Source organism: Maylandia zebra, linkage group LG5 (genome assembly GCF_041146795.1).
Source record: "Maylandia zebra isolate NMK-2024a linkage group LG5, Mzebra_GT3a, whole genome shotgun sequence".
In the NCBI taxonomy this organism is placed as follows: Eukaryota; Metazoa; Chordata; class Actinopteri; order Cichliformes; family Cichlidae; genus Maylandia; species Maylandia zebra.
In genome coordinates this window covers 22,772,165-22,795,335 of record NC_135171.1, presented here as the reverse complement: position 1 = coordinate 22,795,335, position 23,171 = coordinate 22,772,165, and the positions used below count along the sequence as shown (strand labels likewise).

The following is a 23,171-nucleotide window of genomic DNA, read 5'->3' as shown; positions in this document are numbered from 1 at the left end:
TCTTTGTACCTGACCATATTCACAGGATTTTTTAAAATCTTTAAACCACTGAACCTATTACTCATTCAAATACTGAAAAGCAGTGTTGTGTTTACACATAACAGATAACTTAGCAAAAACAAAATCTTTAGGCACTTGTTTGACAGACATAAAATAGTATTTTTTTGTTTGTTTCTTTGTTTTTATTTCAACCAATAAGGTGATTTTCAAGCGCTATTAGCTGAGCTCTCAGAATATCTCTACACTGTGTGTGGTGTATACTTGAAACATCTAAGGAAACTGGTCAAGTGTCAGGTCTAAAAACTACATTGAGCAGCACTGTATTTCCATGTTTGTTTGCACATTTCAATAAATTGCTGCACCCATTTTCCATTGTCCTAACAAAATCTAAAGAAACAAGATGTGACTCAATAGTTTTGCATGTATATATATTTTTTCAATTGTACTTCAAAGTCTTGGTAATCAGGGGACAAAACTAGCACATTTGTTCTAACTAGCACACACTGAATAGTATTTAAACTAGTTAACCTCACTGGGTTAATGCCCTGATTACAGCCATCCTTTAATGAACACATCACCAGTTTCTCTTCAGTTCATATAACAATAAAATGTAAATAACTGAATATTTTATGAAAGAAAATCACAGTAAACTTCACTGAAACACTATTGAATTATAATAAATGAGCTGTAACTAATCAGTACTTCTACAGTTCTCCAAAGTCGTGTGATCAGATAAGTGCCAAAAGCTTCTCTGTTATAGTAGCGAGCACTTTTATTGTTTCAGTCTCTGAACACACCTGGCTCCCATCATTTAAAACACATTATGGGTGGCACAGTGGTGCAGTGGTTACCACTGTTGTCTCTCTTTATGTGGAGCTTACATGTTCTGTGCCTGTGTTGGTTCTCTCTGGATTCTTCCCACAGTCCAAAGATAAGCAAGTAGGTCTCTCTGTGTTATCTTTGTGATAGACTGGCAAGCTGTCCGCCTCTCTCCCCATAAAAGCTGAGACAGACTCCAGCTCCCACACAAGCCTGACTTGGATTAGCGAAAAAAAAAAAAGGCTGGACATTAAATACTAAATCAGCTTATTTTTTATATTATTTCTGTTTAATATAAGACCCCAAACAACAAGAAGTCAATTAAAGCCTTTAAGCACAATATTATTTTACAACACAAAGTAATAGTGCATCTTTACAGGTGAGACAGTCAATGATAATCATTGTGGTGGAGTTTGAGTGCACCGTTATCTGCCACGTGATGATGTTTTAATTGTGGTTCCTTTGTGACTGGAGCACTCGTCACGTCTGCTCAAGCTTGATTCCTCTTTTTCTTCCTGAAAAGGAAACATGAGAATTCAACCTCCTGTCGTGTTATTTTCACAACTACAGCAACTAAAACATAACGAGGCAAAGACCAGACCTTCAGCAAAGCCTGCAGAAGATCCCAAGAAGGCAACAGACAGACTGCTTCTCCCAGAAACGCGATGAGGATTTGAAACACATCAGACCAGTATCCCATTGCAAGCATGAGGACGAGCAAGGCTCCCAGCCGCATAACTACAGAGTGTAGGAGGGCCGCTGTGCCTGTCTGCCGATGCTCATCCTCTGCAAGTACAGACAGAAAAGTTACACAATGATCCCAAAAAGCCTTGGCTTTGTGCTTACTGATTTTATAGGCTGTGTTTTTGCCATCAATTCTAAGTTTTTAATTCATATATGTTGCTTTTTACATTTATAGGGCTTCATTTCATCGCTTATGGTCTACTTTTATTTCTTAAATCCATATAATATTATTTAAATCTATTTAAATATTTTTATTATTACTTAACACTGCGTGGGTACTTTCCTCTCTGAGGATTAATTAAGTTCCACTCTCAGCAGCACTGACCATCACCTTGAATATACACGAGCAACATAATGTAACAGAGCGTCAGCAGAGTCCAGAACTTCATAGCATCCTTCTGGGACAGGAAGTGGTCATAAATCGTAGTGGTGGAAGCAACACTTGCTACAGCAAAAGCCAAGACAACCGCTCTTTGCAGTGAAGCCAGTATGGTGTGTCCGGAGGTTAGAAGAGTGATGCACTTCCCACAGTACTGTTTAGTGCTGTGCAGCGGGTAGAGTCTGGCCACATGGATCCACAGACTGTGGCTCAAGCTTGCCAGTTTCCAGCTGAGAGCAGCTGCCAGAAATAAGCTGAGGGAGCTGTGTGGAGCCCCCTGTTGGAGGAAGATCAGAGTGCCGGTGAGGCTACAACCCAGGGAGAACTGGCTCTGGATTAGGATCATGTCTAGACCTCTGCCACTGGCATCCTGCGTTAAGAGACGTGGATTAGAAATGTGTAATGAAAGAACACTCTAAAGCAGATACATAAAAGCATAAAACAATGCATAAATATAGCTGCAGTATTTGTTAAGGAGGAGCTCACCAGTCCAGCTGACGTCCAGGTAGAAACAGCCCTGAGGGAAAACTCCAGCACTATCAGGGAGAAAACCCTCGAGCCCATCAGAGAGAGGACGACAGTCAGAATCCAGAACTGGAGGGATGATCTCCAGTTCCCTCTCAGAGACGTGCCCAGTGAGGATGACCTGGGTTTGCTTCCATTTCCAGAGTCAGAATCACTGTGTGCAGACAAAATAGAATAACTCCAACGCTCTTGAAAATCAAGCTATGCTTTCCCTTTTTCCTCTCAAAGGGTGAACTCACTTGGAATTTTGAACAAAATTGTAGACTCTTAGCAGGTTGTACAGCACTGATATTCCACATGCACCTACGAGCCCTTTAAAAAAACACAACCAAAAATAAGCCAGTAAAGAGGAGACATGACATTGAAAAGTGCTGAGAATTTAACCATAATCAGAGAAAACTTGTTATCAGACCTTGAAGAAAGCAATCAAATGGTTTTGAATCAAAAGGTGTCCATCCAGTGGTTCCCAGGATCAAGGGGAGAAACATCTTTATGGTGTTCTTGTAACGTTTCAGCAATAACACTCAAAGTGGTGCTACAAATTAGTGACTTTGCCCTTATTTCTTCGAGCTGATCAGGTTTTAGTAAGCTCCATCCACCCAAAGGTACAAAGGTGAAACGTGATATGGCTACAGCTTTTAGTCAAATCAATTCTTGATGAAAGGGGTTTCAAATCCTCTCAAGAAGAAACCTTTAACCCCAGTCAATTAAATCATTTCAAAGAAACAGAAAACACCACAGATTACAATGGTTTTAAAGCAGTGTATTCAAAAGATTCACCACCTATCCAGAGAACAAAAACAAACCAGACAGGTTTCTTACAAAAAATCTTTATTAGGACTATTCATTGCTTTTAAAGTTTTAAGTACCAGTAGGTTAAATTTCTGCACATAAAAAATTGAAATTACAAATGTAATTCTTGGCTTTAGTTACATAAGTTCAAGTCAGTGAATTTAAAAAAAGAAAATCCCATCAGGTTGTTTTTTTTAAATACAACAGACAAGGCATCTAGACAGTGTAATAAACATGGCAAACAATTGTTTGCTTTAATGATGATGACTTGTTCTTCAAGTTGACCACATTCACACACTGATGAGTTAACAAGCAAATTCCTGCGAGACTTAAGCTTGAGGTATAAAAAAAACCCTAATCAAAAAATGTATACACTCGAGACATATTTTTAGAGAAAGATGTCTTCCAGTATGTGCGTAACATGCCAGTCTTGATTAAGTGCTTCAAGTGTTCATTTTCTGTGCTAGATGGGAGAGGAAAGCTTGCACTTAAAGTGTAAATAGTTTGACATTTTGTTCATGTTTCTTTCTGGAAAAGAGTAAGATCAGATGTTTGATATGGCACCCAGTGTCCGTTGGTTAAATATAAAGCCACAGCCAGCAGGCATGTGCTTAGCTTAGCATAAAGACTAAAAATGAAAGGCAACAGCTAGCTTGTCAGAGCTACCAGCAGCTATCAGTACCTCTAAAGTTTACCAGCATTTTATATCTGTGTGTTTAATAAAAACTGTTGAAACAACAGTTTGTTATTTTATATGCAATTATTATGCTTCTAAGGAGTTACCATTAACTATTTTATTAACTTTGCCCAGAGCTAAACTAGCTGTTTTTATGCTAAGATAAGTTAACCAGATGCTAGCTTCATATTAACCATAAAAACGTCCATGAACCATCTCATTTCACTCTCGGAAAGAAAAGTAAATAAGTTTACTTCCCAAAATGTCACACAGTTGCTTTAAATTCAGTGCTTCATTAACTGAGAGAGCACTCTAACAGCTGTAGCAGAGCCCAGTTGTGCTTTCAGTGTGCAAGTATGGGTGCTTCAGCTCTACTTATCCTTCACTGCTTGTTGCCTCATCAGATCCCAGAACAGCATGCTTAGCACCGTGTGCGGGGCCAGTCGCAGGAACACGGGGCCCATGCCTTTATACAAACCCAGCAGGCCCTCCGCTCTGCACACCTTCAGCATGCAGTCTGAAAATCCATGATACAGACGACCCTACAAAACAGATGTAAAAAACACAGCAAGTCTTTCGTGAACTGAAATAAGCTGAGTTCCTTTATAGTCACTCTACACAACACAATAAGATTCAAAGGCAGTTTCTCCTTAAATACATACCTAATATGAGAAAAAGATGAAATAATATATCTATAAAAATATATAAATTAGATGATAAAGGTCAATACAAATATATAATATAGATGAAATGATTTCATATTGCTTTTTTTAATGACGGTATGCTTTTTTTTTAGATTGTGAAACTAATGAAAATGAGGACAACTGTGTTGAAGACAGACTCACCTTACGCAACTCATCCACCGGCTGGTTGTAGAGCCGAGTACTAATGACATCAAATGGTGTCATGGTAATGGCCACAGCAACTCCACTGACTGCAGCTGCCATCAAGACTGCGAGCCAGCTGTTTGGACTGAACCACTGAAAGGACACAAAGAAAGATGATCCGACTTTCAACGCATGGCAGCAGCTTGGTCACATATGACATAAAACCTTCGGCTCTTTAGATAACATTACCTGAGAATGTGACACCCATTCCTTAGCTGAGGTGAAGGTTGCCAGCTGGGCAGCTGATCCCACCATGACTCTAGGCACAGCCCCATTCACACCCCTCCAAAGACCAATTAAACCTTCTTTTCGATAGATGGTAACAAAGGCATCAGACACTCCCTGAAATAGAAGAAAACAAAGGCACTGGTGAGTAGAGGCTACAGATAATAACACTCAAAACCAGGTAACACTTTATAACACGGCTTGCAACTAAGGGTGTAATTCCCCTGTAATTAAATGGGATTTAAATTGCATTTAATTGCATTTACCTACAAATATTCAAAGGTAGGTACACTAGAATAAGAGGGTAACAAGTCAGGTTTTTACAGGAAAAAAAGAAATAATTATTCTGTAAGTTTATTCTTTATTTAAAATCTCTTTTTGTTACGGTTCTGGGTCTTTCTGACCCAGCTTTTTGAGTTCTTGTGTTTTTTCTTGGTCCTTTGTTGTACTGTCTTTGTTATTTCCCTAGGTTTCAGTTATGGTTATCATGAGTTTAGTTTTTAAGTTTAGTAATATGGCTTCACTGTGTTCCATGATGTCTACTGTGCCTTTCTGTACCATGTTTCAGGTTCCAATGTTCTGTCTCCCCAGTCCCTGTTAAGTTTACATGTCTGGAGTTCAGTCAGTGTGTTTCCTGTTTTACTTTGAAGGTCCGTGTCTCATGTCAGTGTTTCTAGTTTTGCTTCCCTTGTCTCGTCCAGCCTGATTACTCCCAGCTGTGCTCTCCTTCTGTGTCTCATTCCCTCGTTATCCCTCAGTGTATTTAAGCCCTGTGTTTCGCTTTGTCAGTGGTGTAGTCTCCCTCATGGCTGTGTGGCCATGTCCCTTAGTTAGCCATGTCCCTTAGTTAGCCATGTCCCTTAGTTAGCCATGTCCCTTAGTTAGCCATGTCCCTTAGTTAGCCATGTCCCTTAGTTAGCCATGTCCCTTAGTTAGCCATGTCCCTTAGTTAGCCATGTCCCAGTTTAGTTTTTGTGACATTCTGCAATAAAGCAGCTTTTTGAGTTTAATTCCTGTGTGGTAAGTTTTGCGTTTGGGTCCTTCTCCTGCCTGCACACAGCCAAAACATGACACTTTTACTAAAATTTGTGAACAAGAATTTGCGAAAATGAATACCTTAGTAAAAGTATTTGTCTAAAGCCAGAAATAAAGGTAATAATATTCAGGCAAAACATTCAGGCAGCCTGAAGTAACTTCATGCAACCCATTTAAATTTGCCTTGAATACATTAAGTCAGACCATCACTTTCTGTTTTTGTTAATTCTGCAGCTGATTTCAGGAGGAATTAGCTGCACATTTGAACATACACATGTATGTATGGAGCTGTATTTATTAACCTTTGATAATGCATTCATTTTGGCACTGTTTTTGATACGCTTTTCAGTTGGAGCCTGATCAATCCTGGCATTGCCAACTTAGAATACAGGACATGCCACTGATAGCTGAACCTGGCCATTCAGTATATTCAGGTGACCTCATTCTTTGGGCACATATCACTGGTGTAGACTTGACCAGCTGAAGCATCTGCAGATTATAACACTGCCCCTGCAGGTTCTTGCAGCAGGCCCTGAGCAGGCATGATGGGTGCATCACTTCATCTGCCTCTCTTCTTACGTTGATGGAGACATCACTGGGGAAGAGGATAAATCTGGACTATTTAGACCACACGATCTGTTTCTATTGTTCCTGCCTTTTTTCCCCTGAGAGCACTCTTAGCACTTTTAATTTTAATTTTTATGTTTATTTAAGCATTGTCTGACAGTATGTTTGCACAAAATACCGCAGCAATTTCCTAATGTTGTAAACCTGCTCAACATTTGGCAATAAAACCCTTTCTGATTCTGATAAGCCTTAAAAAGATTCAGCGATTTGTTTTTAGTCCACCGAGTTTGCTTCACATCATGTGTGTTTGCAAATGTACTTTCAGTGTTAGACATATCCATGACTTGTGCTGATGACTTTTTTTATGATCTGATTTTACCAGATGTTTAAAGGATCTCCAATCACGATCACTTTTTTCCAACCACATTTCTTCCTTTTTTGATGATTCATCACTATCCTCCCAGGTCCTTTCAGCCCCTTTACAGCCTGAACCAGGAAATAACTGCCTGAAATTGCATGGGGTTTTTTTTTCTTTTTCTTTTTTGAAAATTGAGTGTTTAATGAACCTTCTGAATAATAATAAAAAAAATTAATATCAATTAGCATATTTTAGTTTTAATTTGCTAGCTCTGGCATTTCGGACAGCTTTTATCCAGGTTTTGGTAGTTTCAGTAATCACCTTAGTTGTCTTTGCTTGATGAAGGCAAATAATTTAACCCATCTTTTCCACAACCACATGATGCGTCTTCTGATATGGTTGTTTGAGAAATGAGAAGCAGCTCACTACATCAGTTAGGTTTAAATAACCTGTATCCAGCTTAGCCATATTAATTATTGCAGTAAATATCCAGTGGAAGGCTCTTATTGGTTTGCTTAAGTAAATATAGGTGGAGCCTTTTTCTTTTGGCCGGGCAGATTATATGATCTGATGGTTAAAGGGCAGACACGTACTGTTTAAACACCATGCGTCTGCAGTTTTACTGTGCTTCTCTATAATTTAACTTATACTTTTAGTTTTATACTCTCACCACACTGCATTTTAGAGAAAAATATTAAATACATGTCAAATACAAGTTGTATCCATTTTTTGTTGAAAACACAGGTACATAATGTTATTGATACGCAGTGCTTATAATGACCATTTTCTCCTCAGGTGCCAACAATTAACGTTTTCATTATCAGCTTTCTATCTTGGTATGTCATATTAATGGGAGTGTTATGGGCTTCAAATTTTAATTACCAAATGAACACCTGATAAAAAAAAAAAGCACAATTATTATACTATAGCACATAGTTTACACCATCCTGGCCAGTTATTGTACTTTAATACACCTGTACTGACATCTTTAAACATTGAAACAGCTGGTAAGATATTCTTGTGTTTTATGTGAAATGTGTCCGTCTTACCAGGTGGTTATGCTGGTGACCTACTGCAATGGCTGCCACAGTCTGAGCCTGCAGATGGGTTTTCACCTATGAAGAAAACACAGCAAGCACGTTTTAAAATGCATTCAGGCTTATGGTTAGTGTTCAGCAGCGAGTTTCACTTAATGCTTTGCTGAAACAGAGTTCAAAGTGCACAGAGCACCAGACTTGTCACCAAGTCATTTGTTAGAATGAGTTGTGTGAGGATACCCGATAACCCTGCTAATATTCACAGGAAGGAGTTACACAACGTGCAGATCGTCAGGAGCTGGTCAAATACAGGATTCGGTGATTCATTCGCACTTTCCTTGAAAAGGAAGTTTTTTTTCTTCTTGTGAAATCATGATACATTTCATGTAAAACAAAAACGCCTAAATAAAAAAGGAGAAGAAGCTTCATCGTTTCCTTCTTGATATCAGATATGGTGTCAGTAAAATAACCTTTACTGCCTGCCGGCAGCACACAGAAGGACCCACAACAGGTTTGGCAGCAGCAGGCGGAAAGAAAAACATTCAGGATATATTTAGTGACCGTGATATAAATACGTCATCAGACAGTATCGTCTTTCCATGACCGTCCAGAAAGCTTAAATGGACTTGGATGTATTGACTGGCAGCTGAGGCAGAAAAACAACAAAAAGAGTGGTACAGTTGTAGAAATGCAGAGGACATAAATCGAGTGATGGTGAAGTTTGACACTGGTGTGAAAGTGATGTTTTTTGGAGAGCATGTAGACGGACTGCTAAGAAAATGCACACTCTGATTTAAACTGGAGATCATACTGCGTTTTGAAGACTTTCTAAATGACCTAGATCTATGATCTATGAACATCTATGTGATCAAGCAAACACTGGGCAAAAACAGCTTGAAGACCTTTGAGGTGTCTTTGAAAATGGTCTGGGGTCTCTTTCTTTGCCCTTCAGTTCAAATGCAGACAGCTGGGTCTGTATTTTAGTTTTTCTTTTCTTTCAAGTTCATTTCATTTTACTGTCCTTTCATTAAGCCACTGAAATTTATTTTCCCCTCTTTAACTTTCCATTTAGTCAAGTTAGTCTGAAAGCGTTGCTGGTCTCTCACTAACCAGATTCCACCACATGATTTCAGGGGAATTTCCAAAGTTAGTCTTTTTGGAATACAATTCCCTAGTTGTATAATTATTCTGCTGCAGACATTCAGGAAGGAAACAAAGGGTGGAGGGTGGGGGCAGATTTTATACTGGAAATACTGGAAAAACAATTCTTTGGAAGAATTTCACATCATTTCAAATGCAAGCTCCTAGAATTTTCTTCGAATAAACAATTTTTACAGCAACTGAAAATTGCTCCAATATAGACTTACTAGCCACTTCAAGTACACCTTGCTACTACTGGGCTGCAAACCTGTTTTGCCTTCTGAAGTGTCTTCATTCTTGCTTCTTGCACTGCAGGAAGCAGGCATAAGAACATGTCTACAATGTGGTCATAAAGGGATGGACAAGAGAAGCAACAACATGCAGGCAGGCTGTGGTGTTTAAATGATGCCCCGTTGGTATATCCTCCACACTGTTACATCACCACCAGGTAGGATGAATCCACGCTTTCGTGTTGTTTGCATTAAATTCTGACCCTACCATCTGAACATTGCAGCAGAAATGCAGTCTCAAAGACAAGGCAATGTTTTTTCAGTCTTCTGTGATTCAGTTTTGATAAACTTGTGTGAATTGTATCCCCAGAGATGCTCTTGTGCATATTTTGGGTTTAAAAGGTGGTTATTTGAGCTATTGTTGCCTTCCTTTCAGCTGAAACCGGTCTCCATTTTCACACAGAGAACTACAGCTCACTGGATATTTCTTTTTCAGACCATTCATTTTAAAGTCAAAAGATGGCTATGTGGGAAAATCCCAACAGATCAGCAGTACTCAGACCAGCTCGTCTGACACCAATAACAACATTCAAAGTCATGTAAATCACTTTTCTTCCCAATGCTGAGGATCAGTTTGAGCTTCACTCGGTCATCTGAACCACATCTACACCTACAGACCATGATGTATTTGAATGTTGAATGTGACTATTCCTTTAATGTATAAATATCCTGTTGCGTAATTAGGAAGTGAGCACAAAGGATGGGAGTTCACTTTTGTCTCTTCTTTTTTAAATCTATGGGCGAGTAGATGGTAAATATTTGTCTCTCTCCCTCTCTCCCCATATATGTAATTTAAAATTATTACATACATTTGCAATGTATGTGATTCTGTTCGTTTTTTGTTTGTTTTGTTTTTGTGCTAATAATGAATAAGAACTGTTGAATATCAAAAAAAGAGAGAAATATCCTGTTGTAACATATTACTCGTGTTTATGGAAAATCCTTTGTGTTACACTGTGATACAAGTTTAGAAGTGTGTTGATGTTTTTTTGCTGCGGATCACAGTTTAACAATGAGTGACCTAGTTAGTTCCTGAGAGTTTGTCATCCAGGCCACACATCTAGTGGGAGATCTAATGCTTCTGTTACTTCTGCTTTAACGTGATTAGAACACACTGTTTTCAGTCACTTTGAATAAAAAGACCTTTCTGGAAAAAATATCAGAGGACTGAATAAAAAGGATTTAAGAAAGTGCCACACATGAAGCAAACATGATTGTTTCTTCTCTTAATTCTCTCATATTTGGCGTCAGATGCCCAGACCACCTCAGCATTGGATAGATGGATTTGGCCTTTTCTTTTCATATGTTGAGACTGTACAGATTTGTCTTAAAAAATCATTAATGCAAAAGATCCTAAAAAGTCAATTCATTTACATTAATACATATTGTAATGGGGATGCTCACAGGTAGACACTTCATTTGAATTAAAAGAGTCACAAAAAAAACTTAACCAAAACAAAGCAGATATTTTAAATTAATTTTAATGATGCACAAAAGCCAAATCAGTGGCAGACCACTAAAGGAGTTTATCTCTATGGAGCTTCATGTTTTATTGAGATACCTTCCTCTGGAAACAATGACTATAGAAGAAACTATAAAAAGGAGAAACTTTAATAAACTTACCAGATAGGCAGGAGAAGCTATGAAGGCACCCAGAGCTCCAGCACCTGCCCCTGACAGCAGACTCCCCCCATGGAAAGAAGTGATCCCCAGAGCTTCACAGTAGGAGTACGAGCCCAGCCTCACACCGTTCATCACACCCTGGTAGATGAGCCCAGCTGAGAGCCCCTTCTGCAGGCCCCGTAGCCCATCCGTGCGGCCCACCACCCAGAGCGCCTGCAAGACCCCGCGGTAGTGTCTCTGGTAGGATCCCCGAGCACAAAGCTCCCCCTGTAGCTGCAGACGGGTTTTCACCACCTCCAGAGGATTGGTGAACACACAGGCTGCGCAGCAGGCAAGAGCGCCCAGGGCGAAGTCTAGTGGAGGCCAGACTGCAGGAGGCGGCGGCAAGGGGCCAAAGACCCCACAGGGGACCGTCAACACGGTGGGTGAAATCCTCTGGGAAGGCTGTGGAGCAAACACAGACTCTTCGGGCGAAGTGTTCAGCAGCTGAGTGCTACTCATCGCTGAGAAGTGATCTTCACAGTTTGCCTTAACAGTACTCATGATGGCTTTCCTCCCCTTGCCTCAGTGTGATAGGAGCAGGGAAAGTACTTGGTAGAGTACAGTAAAGTCAAAGACAGAAGCTACCGACTCCTGCGATTACTCATTTAGCATCTGCTTTACACGTTCGTCCTGTGACTCGCAGGCTCACAGTGTCCTCCTGGACTCACTTTCATTAACTTTCTTCACTGTCATTCTGTTCTAATGAGGCACCATCTGCAAGAGATCATGCAAACATTTTAAGCAAGCTTCAGGTATGACACCCAAATCCAGCCTTGCAAGTCAGGAGAGTGACTCTCCTTTTTTTCCAGGAAAGAAAAAGCTGTCAGATATATTTAGGTTCCTCCTTGCAGGACAAACATTGTAAAAGCCTCTCTCTTGTTCTTTGACTCTGGGAGCTTTCAGCACACTGAAGTTCATTCATTCAATACTACAACTGACCCAGAAACAGATTTAAGAGTAAACACACCAGATAATCTGACATTCATAAAACACACAAGCACACAAAAATGCTCAGAACAAGTATCAGAGACAGCCACGTGGAAATATAAAACTTTTCTGAGAGTCTTTTTCTGTGGTTATAAAAATCTTAGTTGATAATGACACTCACAGTTTTCATTGATCCCGTGCAGTTCCATTCTCCCTCTCTGCTCCATTCTTGTAAACATGTGTCTCAGCACATTCATTGTCACAGTCCCCTCCTTCTGATTCTGGTCAGAGCCAATAACGTTTCAGGCCTTTGTGCCACCTCACCATTTCCCTGAGTGCGCACGAATGGGTTGGCTGTGCTGTGAAACTGCCCCTGCTCTGGTCCTATAGGAGCTCTCTGGGTAAAAGGTTATTGTTGGTCAGAGAGAGGGAGAGCTGAAGCGTCTGAGGCCCGGGAGAGCAAATGCTGTGTGTGAGCTATCAAAACAAGGTTAAGCTGCTAAAGACCGCATGGATAATCTTGGAAGCAAAACAAAGGGACATATGCACTGCTTTTACTTTTGCGCTTCTTCCATCTTATATTTATCTTTTTATTTGTTTTAGAAAGTTTTTCAGTATTCAGATTTATTCAGTAGAGGAAAACTGATGTGGTTGATCGCTTTAAAATTGACGAACCCTCTGAAAAAGAAAAGAAAATGAGCCGTAAGTGCTAATTGGAGAAAGTTTTAAATCAATTATCTGCCGACTTTTTTGTGCTGTATGACAAAAACTCAGCCACTAGAGGCCGACTTTTTGTAAAGTTCAGATCAGACACCTGAGGTGGATCCAAGTTCCCTGTTCATCTTAATGAACCACCTGCCACCTTTAGTAATTTTTGGACCTTTTGTTTACATTAGTTTATGTAGCAGTCAGAGAGCAGCAGGCTTCTTCTTATAAAGGCTAAGAAGGGCCAACATTTAGAGGTTGTGATATCAGAATCAGAATACTTTATTGATCCCTGGGGGAAATTATTTTTTTGTTACAGTGCTCCATTATAAACAAACATTAACAAGACAGACAATACGCTAATTAAGAATAGTACAATATATATACATATATATATATATATATATATATATATATATACATAAAGTCACTTATTAATAAATAGCTGAAAAAAGTTGTAGCAGTAAACAGTGTGTTAAGTGGATGCGTTGTACAGGGAGATGGCCACAGGCAGGAAAGATTTCCTGTGTCGTTCAGTGGTGCTTTTTGGTAATCTCAGTCTCTCACTGAACGTGCTCCTGTGACTGACCAGCATGTCATGGAGTGGGTGGGAGGTGTTATCCAACATTGTCTTTATTTTGGACAACATCCGCCTCTCCGACACCACCTTGAGGGAGTCCAGCTCCATCCCCACAACATTACTGGCCTTACGGATTATTGAGTCTGTTGGCATCTGCTACCCTCAGCCTGCTCCCCCAGCATGCAACAGCATAGAGGATCGCACTGGCCACAACAGACTCATAGAAAATCCTAAGCATATAAAACCCACCTTATTTAGATGTGAAACCACTACTGAATTCACAATGTTGAAATGTATACCACTATGTTTTTTTGTCCACCCAACAGACACTTTATCAAGTACACCTTGCTTGTACTGGGCTAGACCCCCTTTTCTAGCCCAGTACAAGCAAGGTGCCTTTATCATCTTTGATATCAGGTAGGATGGATTAATGCTTTTATGTTGTTTGCACCAAATTAAAGCCCTACTAATCTTAATGTCCCAGCATAAGTCCACAGTCAACAGGCCAGGTAGTGTTTTTTCCCCAATTTTCTATTGTCCATTTTTAGCGAGTCCATGCAAACTTGTGCCTCTTCTTGGGAGTGATGCTCGGTGTGGTCGTATGCTGCTGTAGCCCATCTGCTTTAAGGTTTGTGCATTCATCATGTGTAATCAGTGGCTATTTGAATTACTGTTGCCTGCCTATCAGAGGAAATAAAAGTTAAAGATTCTAATTTTGACTCGACTTCTAATTAAAGTGAAGAAGTATTTAACTATTAGAAAAAAAAAATTTAACTTCACATTAATGGTTTCAGCTGTTTCCTTAGGTTTGTGTAACTTCAAAGTTTATTCTCCAGTTTGATGACAACTGCTGAAATGATCGAAAGCTTCAACACAATTATGACTGCAAGCTGAGCTTGTTTAAGCTACAACAGCAGCAATGTTTAAAGACAAACAAGAATTTTGAGACTGTCACTGAGCAGACATGGAGGCCTTTATTGTTTAACTATATTCATAGTACAGTGCCACATCTCTCATCCACTGTAGCCCCCGTCACACACATTAATCAACAACTTTTAACCACCATCGTGCACACACATACACATACACACACACACACACTCACACTGTTTTCAATGTAAACATTGCAGGCTTAAAGAGTGATACAAAAAGCAGGTAGACAGTTTCTGTCAACAGCGTCCGCTCTTCCAGACGTACTCTAAGAGTTCAGAGGATGATGACACAAAAAATAAAAATTTTCTGGTTGTTCTTCTAGGGAACAAAAAAAAAAAAAAAAAAAAGAAGAAGTCAAATTTTCTCCCATCACTGTGGTCTCATACTCACACACTCACAGGATTCTCATTCAAGAAAATGGTTTTATCAAAGTGTACTTAAAGTGTTTTCTTTTGAATGCTTGCAGTAGGCAGAAGGGGGAAATAGTGAATTTCTGAAGTGAAATATCTAGCAATGATTATGTTCTTTATTCATAATCCTTCCTACAGGAAAAAGGCCTTGTGTGTCAGTTCCCTTGTGTGGTCACAGGATGAACATCTTCTCAATCCCGTCTGGAGCTGCATTACCTTTTAGCGCGTACAAAGTACAAGGCGTTGGTTTTAGGGTAGTATTTCACATTCTGTTTTTTGTCCATGAGGCCTCCAAAGATGATGAGCTCTCCCCTGCCCTGTACCACAGTGTGAAGGCTGGTCTCCGGTGGTCCTGTGACTGCAGGTGGAGTCCCGTTCCCATAAACTCTCCAAGACACTACCCCAGCAGACTTGGCTCGGGACACATCGAGCACATACATCTGCATGGGCTTGCAGTTGAGAGACTGGTACAGAGGTTTGCCTACGTTCAGGCTCTGCGGCGGATGATGACCGAGACGCCTCGCAATAGGCGGGATAGCATGTCCATCGGCTCCAGCCACCTGAGGAGGACTGGAGGAGGATGACGGAGGGGTTCCTGGAGGACCTGCTCCACCTCCAGGAGAAGGCCCCTGTGTCTGAAGGGAAGACGATGATGATGAAGACGGTACAGATGAGGAAGATTTGTTTTTCACTGCCTCCAGCCCTCGTCGTAAGGCAGCAGGGGACACTGCACCTGGTGGGGTGCATGGGGAGCCTGAGGGAGGTGTATGCAGGCCGTTGGTGCTGGGGACCTCAGGATGGTGAGCAGCAGAGGGGGGAGACTCCCATCCATAGTCAGTGGAGGAAGGCAGGTGAGGACGAGAGGGAGGAGATGCAGCCTGGGCTGGGCTGGTCCGTGGGGAAGGGGAGGATCCATTTATTAAGGGAGGAAGAGGAGGGCTTTCTGGGCCTTGTGAAGGAGATGGCTGCTGAGAGGAGGACGGGCTCCCGTCTCTGGCACCACCTCTCGCTGAAGGCCGAGGTCTCAGAGTGCCCCATCGGCCATTTACACACGGAGCCTCTTCAACAGCTCCCAGAACAACACCGGCAGCACCGCTCCGAACGGGAGACTGAGAGCGCAGGGAAGGAGGTTCAGGGCCCAGAGGGGCAGGTGTGGCACTTATGGGGGAGGGCCGAGAGTTAAGACTTGGGCTTAGCGGTGCCCGCCCAGATGGAGCCTGTGAGAAGACCACCACACACTGGCCCACCTTGTGTGTAAAAAAAGAACAAGTTGGGAAGAAGAAGCATTAGTGAACACTGTTTACAAGTATTCACAAAACTCAGGAGTGTACTATAAAGAGACATACTGGGTTAAGGAGGTATTTTGAAGGTAAAGTCAAAGAATGACTTTATGTTTTTTGTTTTTAACCTGGTCACAACAGTACCTTAAGATGAAGGCAGAACTGACCAGGGAACGTTTGTTTTAGAGTTTTCAAAAAAAAAAAAAAAAAAAAAAAATATCAGTTTCAAATGTCTCAACCTTTACCGATTACTTTCAAGGTAACCTGTTCCAAGTGCCATATAGATTATCTTAAACATACACCGATCAGAGGCATAACATTATGACCACCTGCCTAATACTTAGGGCTGGGTATCGTCACTGATTTCTAGAATCGATTCAATTCCGATTCACAAGGTCCCGAATCGATTCGATCCACGATTCGATTTAATTCGATTCGATTTAAATCTGGGAAATTTTGACAGTCAGAAGTATAATTCAGATCAGAACATTTACATATTTTTGTATCTATAAAAAGGAAGCTGACACTCGCAAGACTTTATCCAAGGTGTGAGCATCACAGCAGATGCCTTTGTGTCAAAGTAGCTGAAGATAAAACACAGAAAAACATGAAGGTGATTTTCCTGGCCTGGGATTTTATAAAAATATTCTGCAGTACATCAAAAACGAAAGAAAACCATTAATTAATGAACATTACCTCTGACGTTACAGCGGTTTTATTAGACACACGGCTAAGCATTTTGCATTTTGAATAATATTAAAAAGTTTAAATTTGTTCAGTATTGAACAGCAGAAATGAGGTTTTCTTTTCGGAAGAATGTAAAAGGGAAAAAAACAGCGGCTGACAGCGCTGTAAACAACAGTAGACTTGTGCATAACAAGCAAGCGAATAATGAAGAAAGCGAAACTGTTCGAGAGAGAGAGAGAGGGTGGGAGGGAGAGAGGGGGAGGGAGAGAGGGAGAGAGAGAGAGAGAGCTGCGCATCGCAATGGAAGCAAAACAGTAAAAGAGTGAATTCATGACGATGTTTATGTGAAGCGTTTGGATCTTCTTTAGCTGCTGGTTCGGTCAATATTGTTTGGAGAGAGATCAAACTAACAGCTTTAGAATCAGCGCATAAAGGGCGTGAACACAAAGCGCGGACCCGCCGACAGATCAGGATCAGCGAGCTGTCGGCTTTCAGCCCCGACTGTGAGAAAGGCGACATCTAACTGATTCTGATCCGCGGGTCGCGCTGTGTGTTTAAGTCTATGTGCAGAATCCCTGTACCTGCTCTCATTTACTGTTTGGTGGTTCTTGAAATTTTGTGAGATGTCACCAGAGATTCTGGCATTTCGGACAAAATAAATTTATATTAAAAAAAAATCGATTCAGGATTTTAATGAATCGATTTTACGTTATCCAAGCCAGAATCGATTTTAATCGATGAATCGATTATAAAAACCCACCCCTACTAATACTGTGTTGGTCCCACTTTTGCCCTGACCCACCCACAGGCATGCACTCGACTACACCCGTCCTTTAAGTCTTGTAAGCTGTAAGGTGGGCCACCATGTGTAGGACATGTTTGTCCAACACATTGAACAGATGCTCGATCGGATTGAGATCTGGGGAATTTGGAGAGCAAGTTAACACCTCAAATTCGCCTTTTAGCTCCTCAAACCATTTTTCTTTGTGGCAGGGGTGGACAGGGGTCAGCATGAACACATTGACTGGTCTGCAGCTATACAGCCCCATGCGCAAAAACTGTGATCCTCTGTGTATCCTAACAACTTTGTCAGAACCTGCATCAGTGACCATAATATTATGCAGTGTATATTATACATGCAACCTACGTGCTTTGTAACACACACCTTTAATTGATGGCTAAGTCACACACACTCACCCTACATGCTGGGTGACACCACAACTCTGGGGCCCCATGGTCCTCGTTTTCCACCTGCAGCTGCTGCCACCTCCATGGTAGTGCATCCATGTGGAGAAGCCAGGCATCTTTAAGAAGCTATGATTAGGGGAAAAAAAAAACAAATCAGTTCTCATGTTTAAAGGACCTGTTTTAAAACTGGAAAGAAAGAATAAAACTTACTGCATTCGGACCACCACATCCTCCCAAGATGAGCAGCGTCTGATCATCTATCACAATCTAATGAATAAACATTTGAAGAGCATCATTTATTTCACATATAAAACATAGATGGACTTTTCTGGCACCTTTAGTAAATGCACAAAGAGACAAGTCAAAGTCAAAACTTCCACAGGGCTGTTAAAATGATTAAGCATCCCTGTTTAAATACTGAAGCCTTACTTGTGACTGGCCGCCTCGTGGGTGTGGTGATGGTCCAGATATGGGCGGTTTGGACCAGGACCACTGCTCCAGGTCGAGAACCCACACTTCATTACTCCTGTCATAACCAAAAGAGGACCAGTGGAAATTTTCATTCAGTAATACATCCCTGTTCATAACATCTAAATCTAAAAGGATTAGTAATCTATATTGAAATATAATTCCTGAGAGTCGAGTGTGGGAAGATTTACTGTACTTGGGAACAGTGATTACTGCCGTCTAAGATCACAGTCTGTACAACACATTGTTTCAGATCTAATTTAATTTGTTTCACATGTGTTAACCAACCAAGCGAAGCCTTTACAATGGCAACCTATTAACACCACTGTAGTTTAAATAAGCAAAAATTTAGACTAGTCTTTCTAATTGCATGCAGTCAATTACAAATAAAACCTTCTTACATCTGACGTGCTCCTAAAGATCCCCCGAACACTATCATGTTGTTTCCTATTACAGATGAAGAATGGCCTGCCATAGGTGGAGGTCCATGTGTCGTTACTATACAGTTCCACCTGAGACAGAGGAAAAAACAAAGTATATGGAAAAAGAAGACAATAATAATGAAATGTTTAAACTAGTTCATATTTGGCCACCATGTGTCAGTCACTCCTTCTCACCAGTTCTTTGAAGGAGAGTAGGTGTGGATTTCATCAAAAAAACGTTCTGGTTGGTGTAGTGGATAAGGGCTGGGGCGAGTCCATCCCCCAAACAGCACTAACAGATCTTTGTGCATCACTAGAGTCGCTCCAGCTTTAGGAGATGGATAAGAGCCTGTTTAAAGGAAATAAAACAATAATTATTGGAAAATAAGTATGCCAGATTTTTAAATAAGTCATCAATTACACATACATATCAGAAACTGTTTCCTCTTTGCTTTAACTCATACATTGTATAATTAAATCTGCTATTAAGCATCTGACTATTGTTCTCTCTAGCATGTCCTGCTGAATATGGGTGACTGGTCTTCAAAGATTTTTGACAGAAAATTGTGAAAGAGTGGAGTTTGACCCAAACCGTGAGATGAGATGTTATACCTCAAGGATGTAGCATTAATTATACAATAATTACATTTAGGAAAATAAAACAAATATAAACAGGCAGATCTGTAACCTAAACTCATCCAAACCAAACAATTTACCTGGCATCTCAACATGAAAAATCAGTTTTAAGATTAAAAACATGTTAACATAATGAGAATTATAGGAGCAGTAATTATGAGAAAATTGCCACCATGGATGGGACTAACAGTTTTGTCAAACTTTGTGCTGTAGCGGGGACACTTTAAATGACCATTAAAAACATGTTGAACTGTTTACTACACTCTATAAACCAAGGCAGAACCATTATGTTGCCATAGCAATACATCAAATAGGTAGGTTGCACTTTAGAGACTGGTTGGAGAACTATCCCCGTCCCCCACCCACCCACATCAACAGTAACCAGACAACTATGTTGGATATCTAGGTAAACCAAACTGTAACTACCCAAATGTATCTAAAAATCATAGCTTGTGTTCCCCAGGTTGAAATTCTGACCCAATCACATTTTCACCCAGATGTTGCTGACTTTTTCTCTTTATACTATCTCACTCCACTTCCTACAAGTATTTTCTCAGAGAGCCAACTCAACCTTTCAAGGAAACTGTCCCCACACAGCTCCCCTTACATAAGAAGCTACTTGTTTCCAGAACAGTTGTAAAAGGGGTTACAACCTCTGATTTGTGTTGTTCTTACCAGCCTGTGAAATTGTTACCTGAGGCCAAAGGGCGGATCCACTCCTTGCTGTTGAGGTCAAGTCTCCATAGGTCATTGAAGGCAGCATTGCAGCTACTCTGAGTGCAACCCCCAAACACATACATGGACTGATTTGAGTCATAATAACATGCACCTGCAACCCGCAAGAAGAGAGAATAAATACCCAGGGTGTATAGTTAAAGTCTCTGCACACAATGCTTTAAGGATCATCCTGTTCTTTATGAGATGGCACCAACAGCTTGTCTGACACTACATTTAAACCACTGTAATTAAAAGGGTTTATATTTGTATTACTCCAAGTGGCCTATTATGACAGTGACATAGCACAAATCAGCATTTTAAGATTTCAAAACAAAACTGATGAAAGAACATTTCACTTCAAATGCAGCTGGTGAAGAAAGAAAATGAAAAAAAATGAAGTTGCTAATAATCTATTTTAAGACGAGCAGTAGTCTATACGTGGATTAAATGTCTGATGCTGCTCTTTTCATGAGTCATCTACCACAGACTGAAAGCCCTTTTTAATTGCTGTACATTAAACTTATAATCTGATCCATACCTTAAATTACATCCAAACATTTAGAGGCTTCAGATCCATAAAAATGAAGTGGCATTTTATTTTGACTTGTAGGAAATAGACACACCAACCTATAAATGGGACAAAATGCTTTTGACATGAACCATGGTAAAAGGGTCATATACTAACTGTGTGAAAAGCGCTGAGTGATGGGAGTTCCTGGATATGGGTATGTGCGACTTTCCCACTGGATATTACCCTCCTGGACAGCTCTCAAAAATCCATGGTAACACTGATAGGCAACACCTAGTTAGCAGAGAAAGTGTTCAAGAAACAGAAGGCAGAAAAGTGGAGAAAGCAGATTCTAAGCAAAGATAAACAAGCATCCACCTTATGATTAAATATTATGCAAACATGAGCGGCGTACCTTTAATGAGACGGTACCACTGCTTACAAACGAGTGCAGCGGTCTTGTGCTCCTGGTAAGGTGAGAGGAAGGACAGAATATACTCTAGAACTTCCTCCGGCAGCTCCACCATTGTCCTCCCTTCTCCTTTGGCACCACTGTCCATGTTCCCTTCTTGACAGGAGGACCCCATCTTTGCTTCCACTTCCTCCGTTATCCCAGCAGGCTCTGAACCTTCATCCTCTGTATCCATGGCAACATGTCCTCCTCCATCTTCATTGTCAGGGGAACGGGACATTATTGTCTGTTGAGACATTGGGAGACAGGCTATTGATGCTAAGGGGACTATTTTGAATCAACTAGATTTAATTGTGCTCTACACATTCTTACTGGAATCCACATTTTACAGATGCCTGTATGACTGATTCACTCAGCCTAAACATAGAGAGGGTGAAGGCTTTAAATTGGAAGAGATCTGCTCCTAGCCAAGAAACCCAATGACACTGCAAAGCTGCAATCAGCATAAAATTAGCGCTTGACGACCTTAAGTGTGATATCCACTGTTTAGAACGGTTGGAGTCCTTTCTTTGAGTATCTGGTCTGTCCACACCGGACGTTTCAGTTATATCATTAGCTACATCTAATTAGCTGCCGTTAGCCATCACATTATAATGCAATACTGGGTAGCTAGTGCTAATTATCGCCTAAAGCTAACTCACGATATTAGGGGAAGTAACGTCATATTTCATAAGGCTAAATGAGCTTTGATTTTTGCTACAAACTGCAATTTATCCAACTAACCAACCGGCTAATGGTACCGTATTGTGACCAAGAAAAAATATTTTGTGCTAGCTTTGGCTAACGCTAGTCAACTTGTCATGAGCATCCAAGCTAACGTTAGCTAACAGAAAAAGAACCTTTTGGCTAGCGGTGTCAAAGAAAAGGTGCATTTTCTCGACAACACCTCTGCTTTAAACAGCATAAAATCGCTCACTTCTTAGCTGTCTTGTCGACACGACATCCTCTCAGGTCAGCAGCCTTATTTGGTGTTACCACCCTCCTAACTGACGAGCTAGTCGAAACCTTCAGTCTTCTGCTAATAATCTTTGCTAACGCTAGCTCAACCACAGGCTATGTGTAATGTCAGTTTCCTTCTTTATTATACGCTGTCAGCTTCTCTCGGTGACTACGCCAGATTTGTCTTGTACCGTTGTTTAAGACGTATTCTTTTCAGGGCTCTGAGTGTGAAGCTTTCCTCTCCTCCTCCTCCCCGTTATCAGCTCCAAAGATTCCTCTGCAGCCTCCAAACAGTCGCCATCTTCCGCTGTGAACAGCGACCTCCTCCGCAGCTCAGCGACGCTCCGGTAGCCGCTAACCGTCTGTGGTACCAGGGTGGGTCCTCAGCCCCAAACAGCCGCCCAGGGCAACACGCTGTGTGTGACCGTGGTATGGAAGCCTTTTTCAGCCATTCAATTATTAATTACTTTTTTTTTTTTAATTAAAAGCTAAGTTGAAATTTTGAGTAATTAAGTAAGAAAATGGAGAGCCATAACTACAAAAGTCTAAAATTTAAAATGCTAACTCAAAATGTAGTCTTTAGTCTAAAAGAATGTTCAGTTGCAGAAAAACCTTTCCATACCACTGTTAAGGTTTTTATAGTTGTATATTTATGTATTTTGTATATATATGTATAGTTTATTGAAGCAAAAAACAAAACAAAAACAGAAAACAAGAACAGAAGTCTTACCAAATAAGCCTGACATTCATAACAGCAGCATTATTAGATACACAACATAATGTAAGAAGATACCCAAAATAAAGTTTGAATTAAAACATATCTGGGGGAGATTTTCCTCAAGAGAAAAATAAATATATAAATATATGAAAAGATTAGAGATTAGATTAGATTGGATTAGATGAAACTTTATTAATCCCTCGGGTGGGTTCCTCCGGGAAATTCAGTTTCCAGTAGCAAAGCACAAAAGAAGTTGCATGTTACAGATACATTAAGGGGAATGAGAGTAAGGATATAAGCATAAATACACCATATATACACATATATAGATACAGAATATACAATATGGATAAATAGGATTACTCATTTGAGTGAGTATATTGCACAGTGATTATTGCACAGTCGAATATAAGAAAAAAAGACAAAACAAAAAACAAATATT

At 40.5% G+C, this 23,171-nt stretch overlaps 3 protein-coding genes across 5 annotated transcripts; all 3 read right to left on the bottom strand.

Annotated features, from left to right (window-relative positions):
- Positions 1-485: 485 nt before the first annotated feature.
- On the bottom strand, positions 486-3,167 carry LOC101468547 (transmembrane protein 82). The gene is made up of 6 exons (XM_012917474.4): positions 2,880-3,167; positions 2,707-2,779; positions 2,429-2,621; positions 1,895-2,312; positions 1,421-1,605; positions 486-1,334 (listed from the first exon to the last, which is right to left on the bottom strand). Exons 1-6 carry the CDS (start codon positions 2,953-2,955, stop codon positions 1,245-1,247), a joined length of 1,035 nt encoding a protein of 344 aa, XP_012772928.2. The 5' UTR covers positions 2,956-3,167; the 3' UTR covers positions 486-1,244.
- Positions 3,168-3,281: 114 nt separating this feature from the next.
- Positions 3,282-12,326, bottom strand: slc25a34 (solute carrier family 25 member 34). The gene is made up of 6 exons (XM_004544756.3): positions 12,248-12,326; positions 11,098-11,853; positions 8,057-8,122; positions 5,012-5,164; positions 4,781-4,915; positions 3,282-4,477 (listed from the first exon to the last, which is right to left on the bottom strand). Exons 2-6 carry the CDS (start codon positions 11,638-11,640, stop codon positions 4,307-4,309), a joined length of 1,068 nt encoding a protein of 355 aa, XP_004544813.1. The 5' UTR covers positions 11,641-11,853; positions 12,248-12,326; the 3' UTR covers positions 3,282-4,306.
- A 1,980-nt stretch (positions 12,327-14,306) lies between these two features.
- On the bottom strand, positions 14,307-22,437 carry fbxo42 (F-box protein 42). 3 transcript variants are annotated; one of them, XM_076884013.1, is made up of 11 exons: positions 22,203-22,437; positions 21,016-21,298; positions 20,778-20,894; positions 20,070-20,204; positions 18,935-19,088; positions 18,719-18,829; positions 18,279-18,375; positions 18,060-18,116; positions 17,859-17,975; positions 14,911-15,941; positions 14,307-14,602 (listed from the first exon to the last, which is right to left on the bottom strand). In XM_076884013.1, the coding sequence occupies exons 2-11, from the start codon at positions 21,290-21,292 to the stop codon at positions 14,521-14,523; spliced, it is 2,178 nt and encodes a 725-aa protein (XP_076740128.1). In that variant the 5' UTR covers positions 21,293-21,298; positions 22,203-22,437; the 3' UTR covers positions 14,307-14,520. The 3 variants fall into 3 exon arrangements, with proteins under 3 accessions (XP_076740128.1, XP_076740129.1, XP_004544816.1); XM_076884014.1 differs by lacking the exon at positions 22,203-22,437 and adding an exon at positions 21,989-22,181; XM_004544759.3 differs by having other exon boundaries at positions 14,307-15,941; positions 22,203-22,436.
- Between the last annotated feature and the right edge of the window lie 734 nt (positions 22,438-23,171).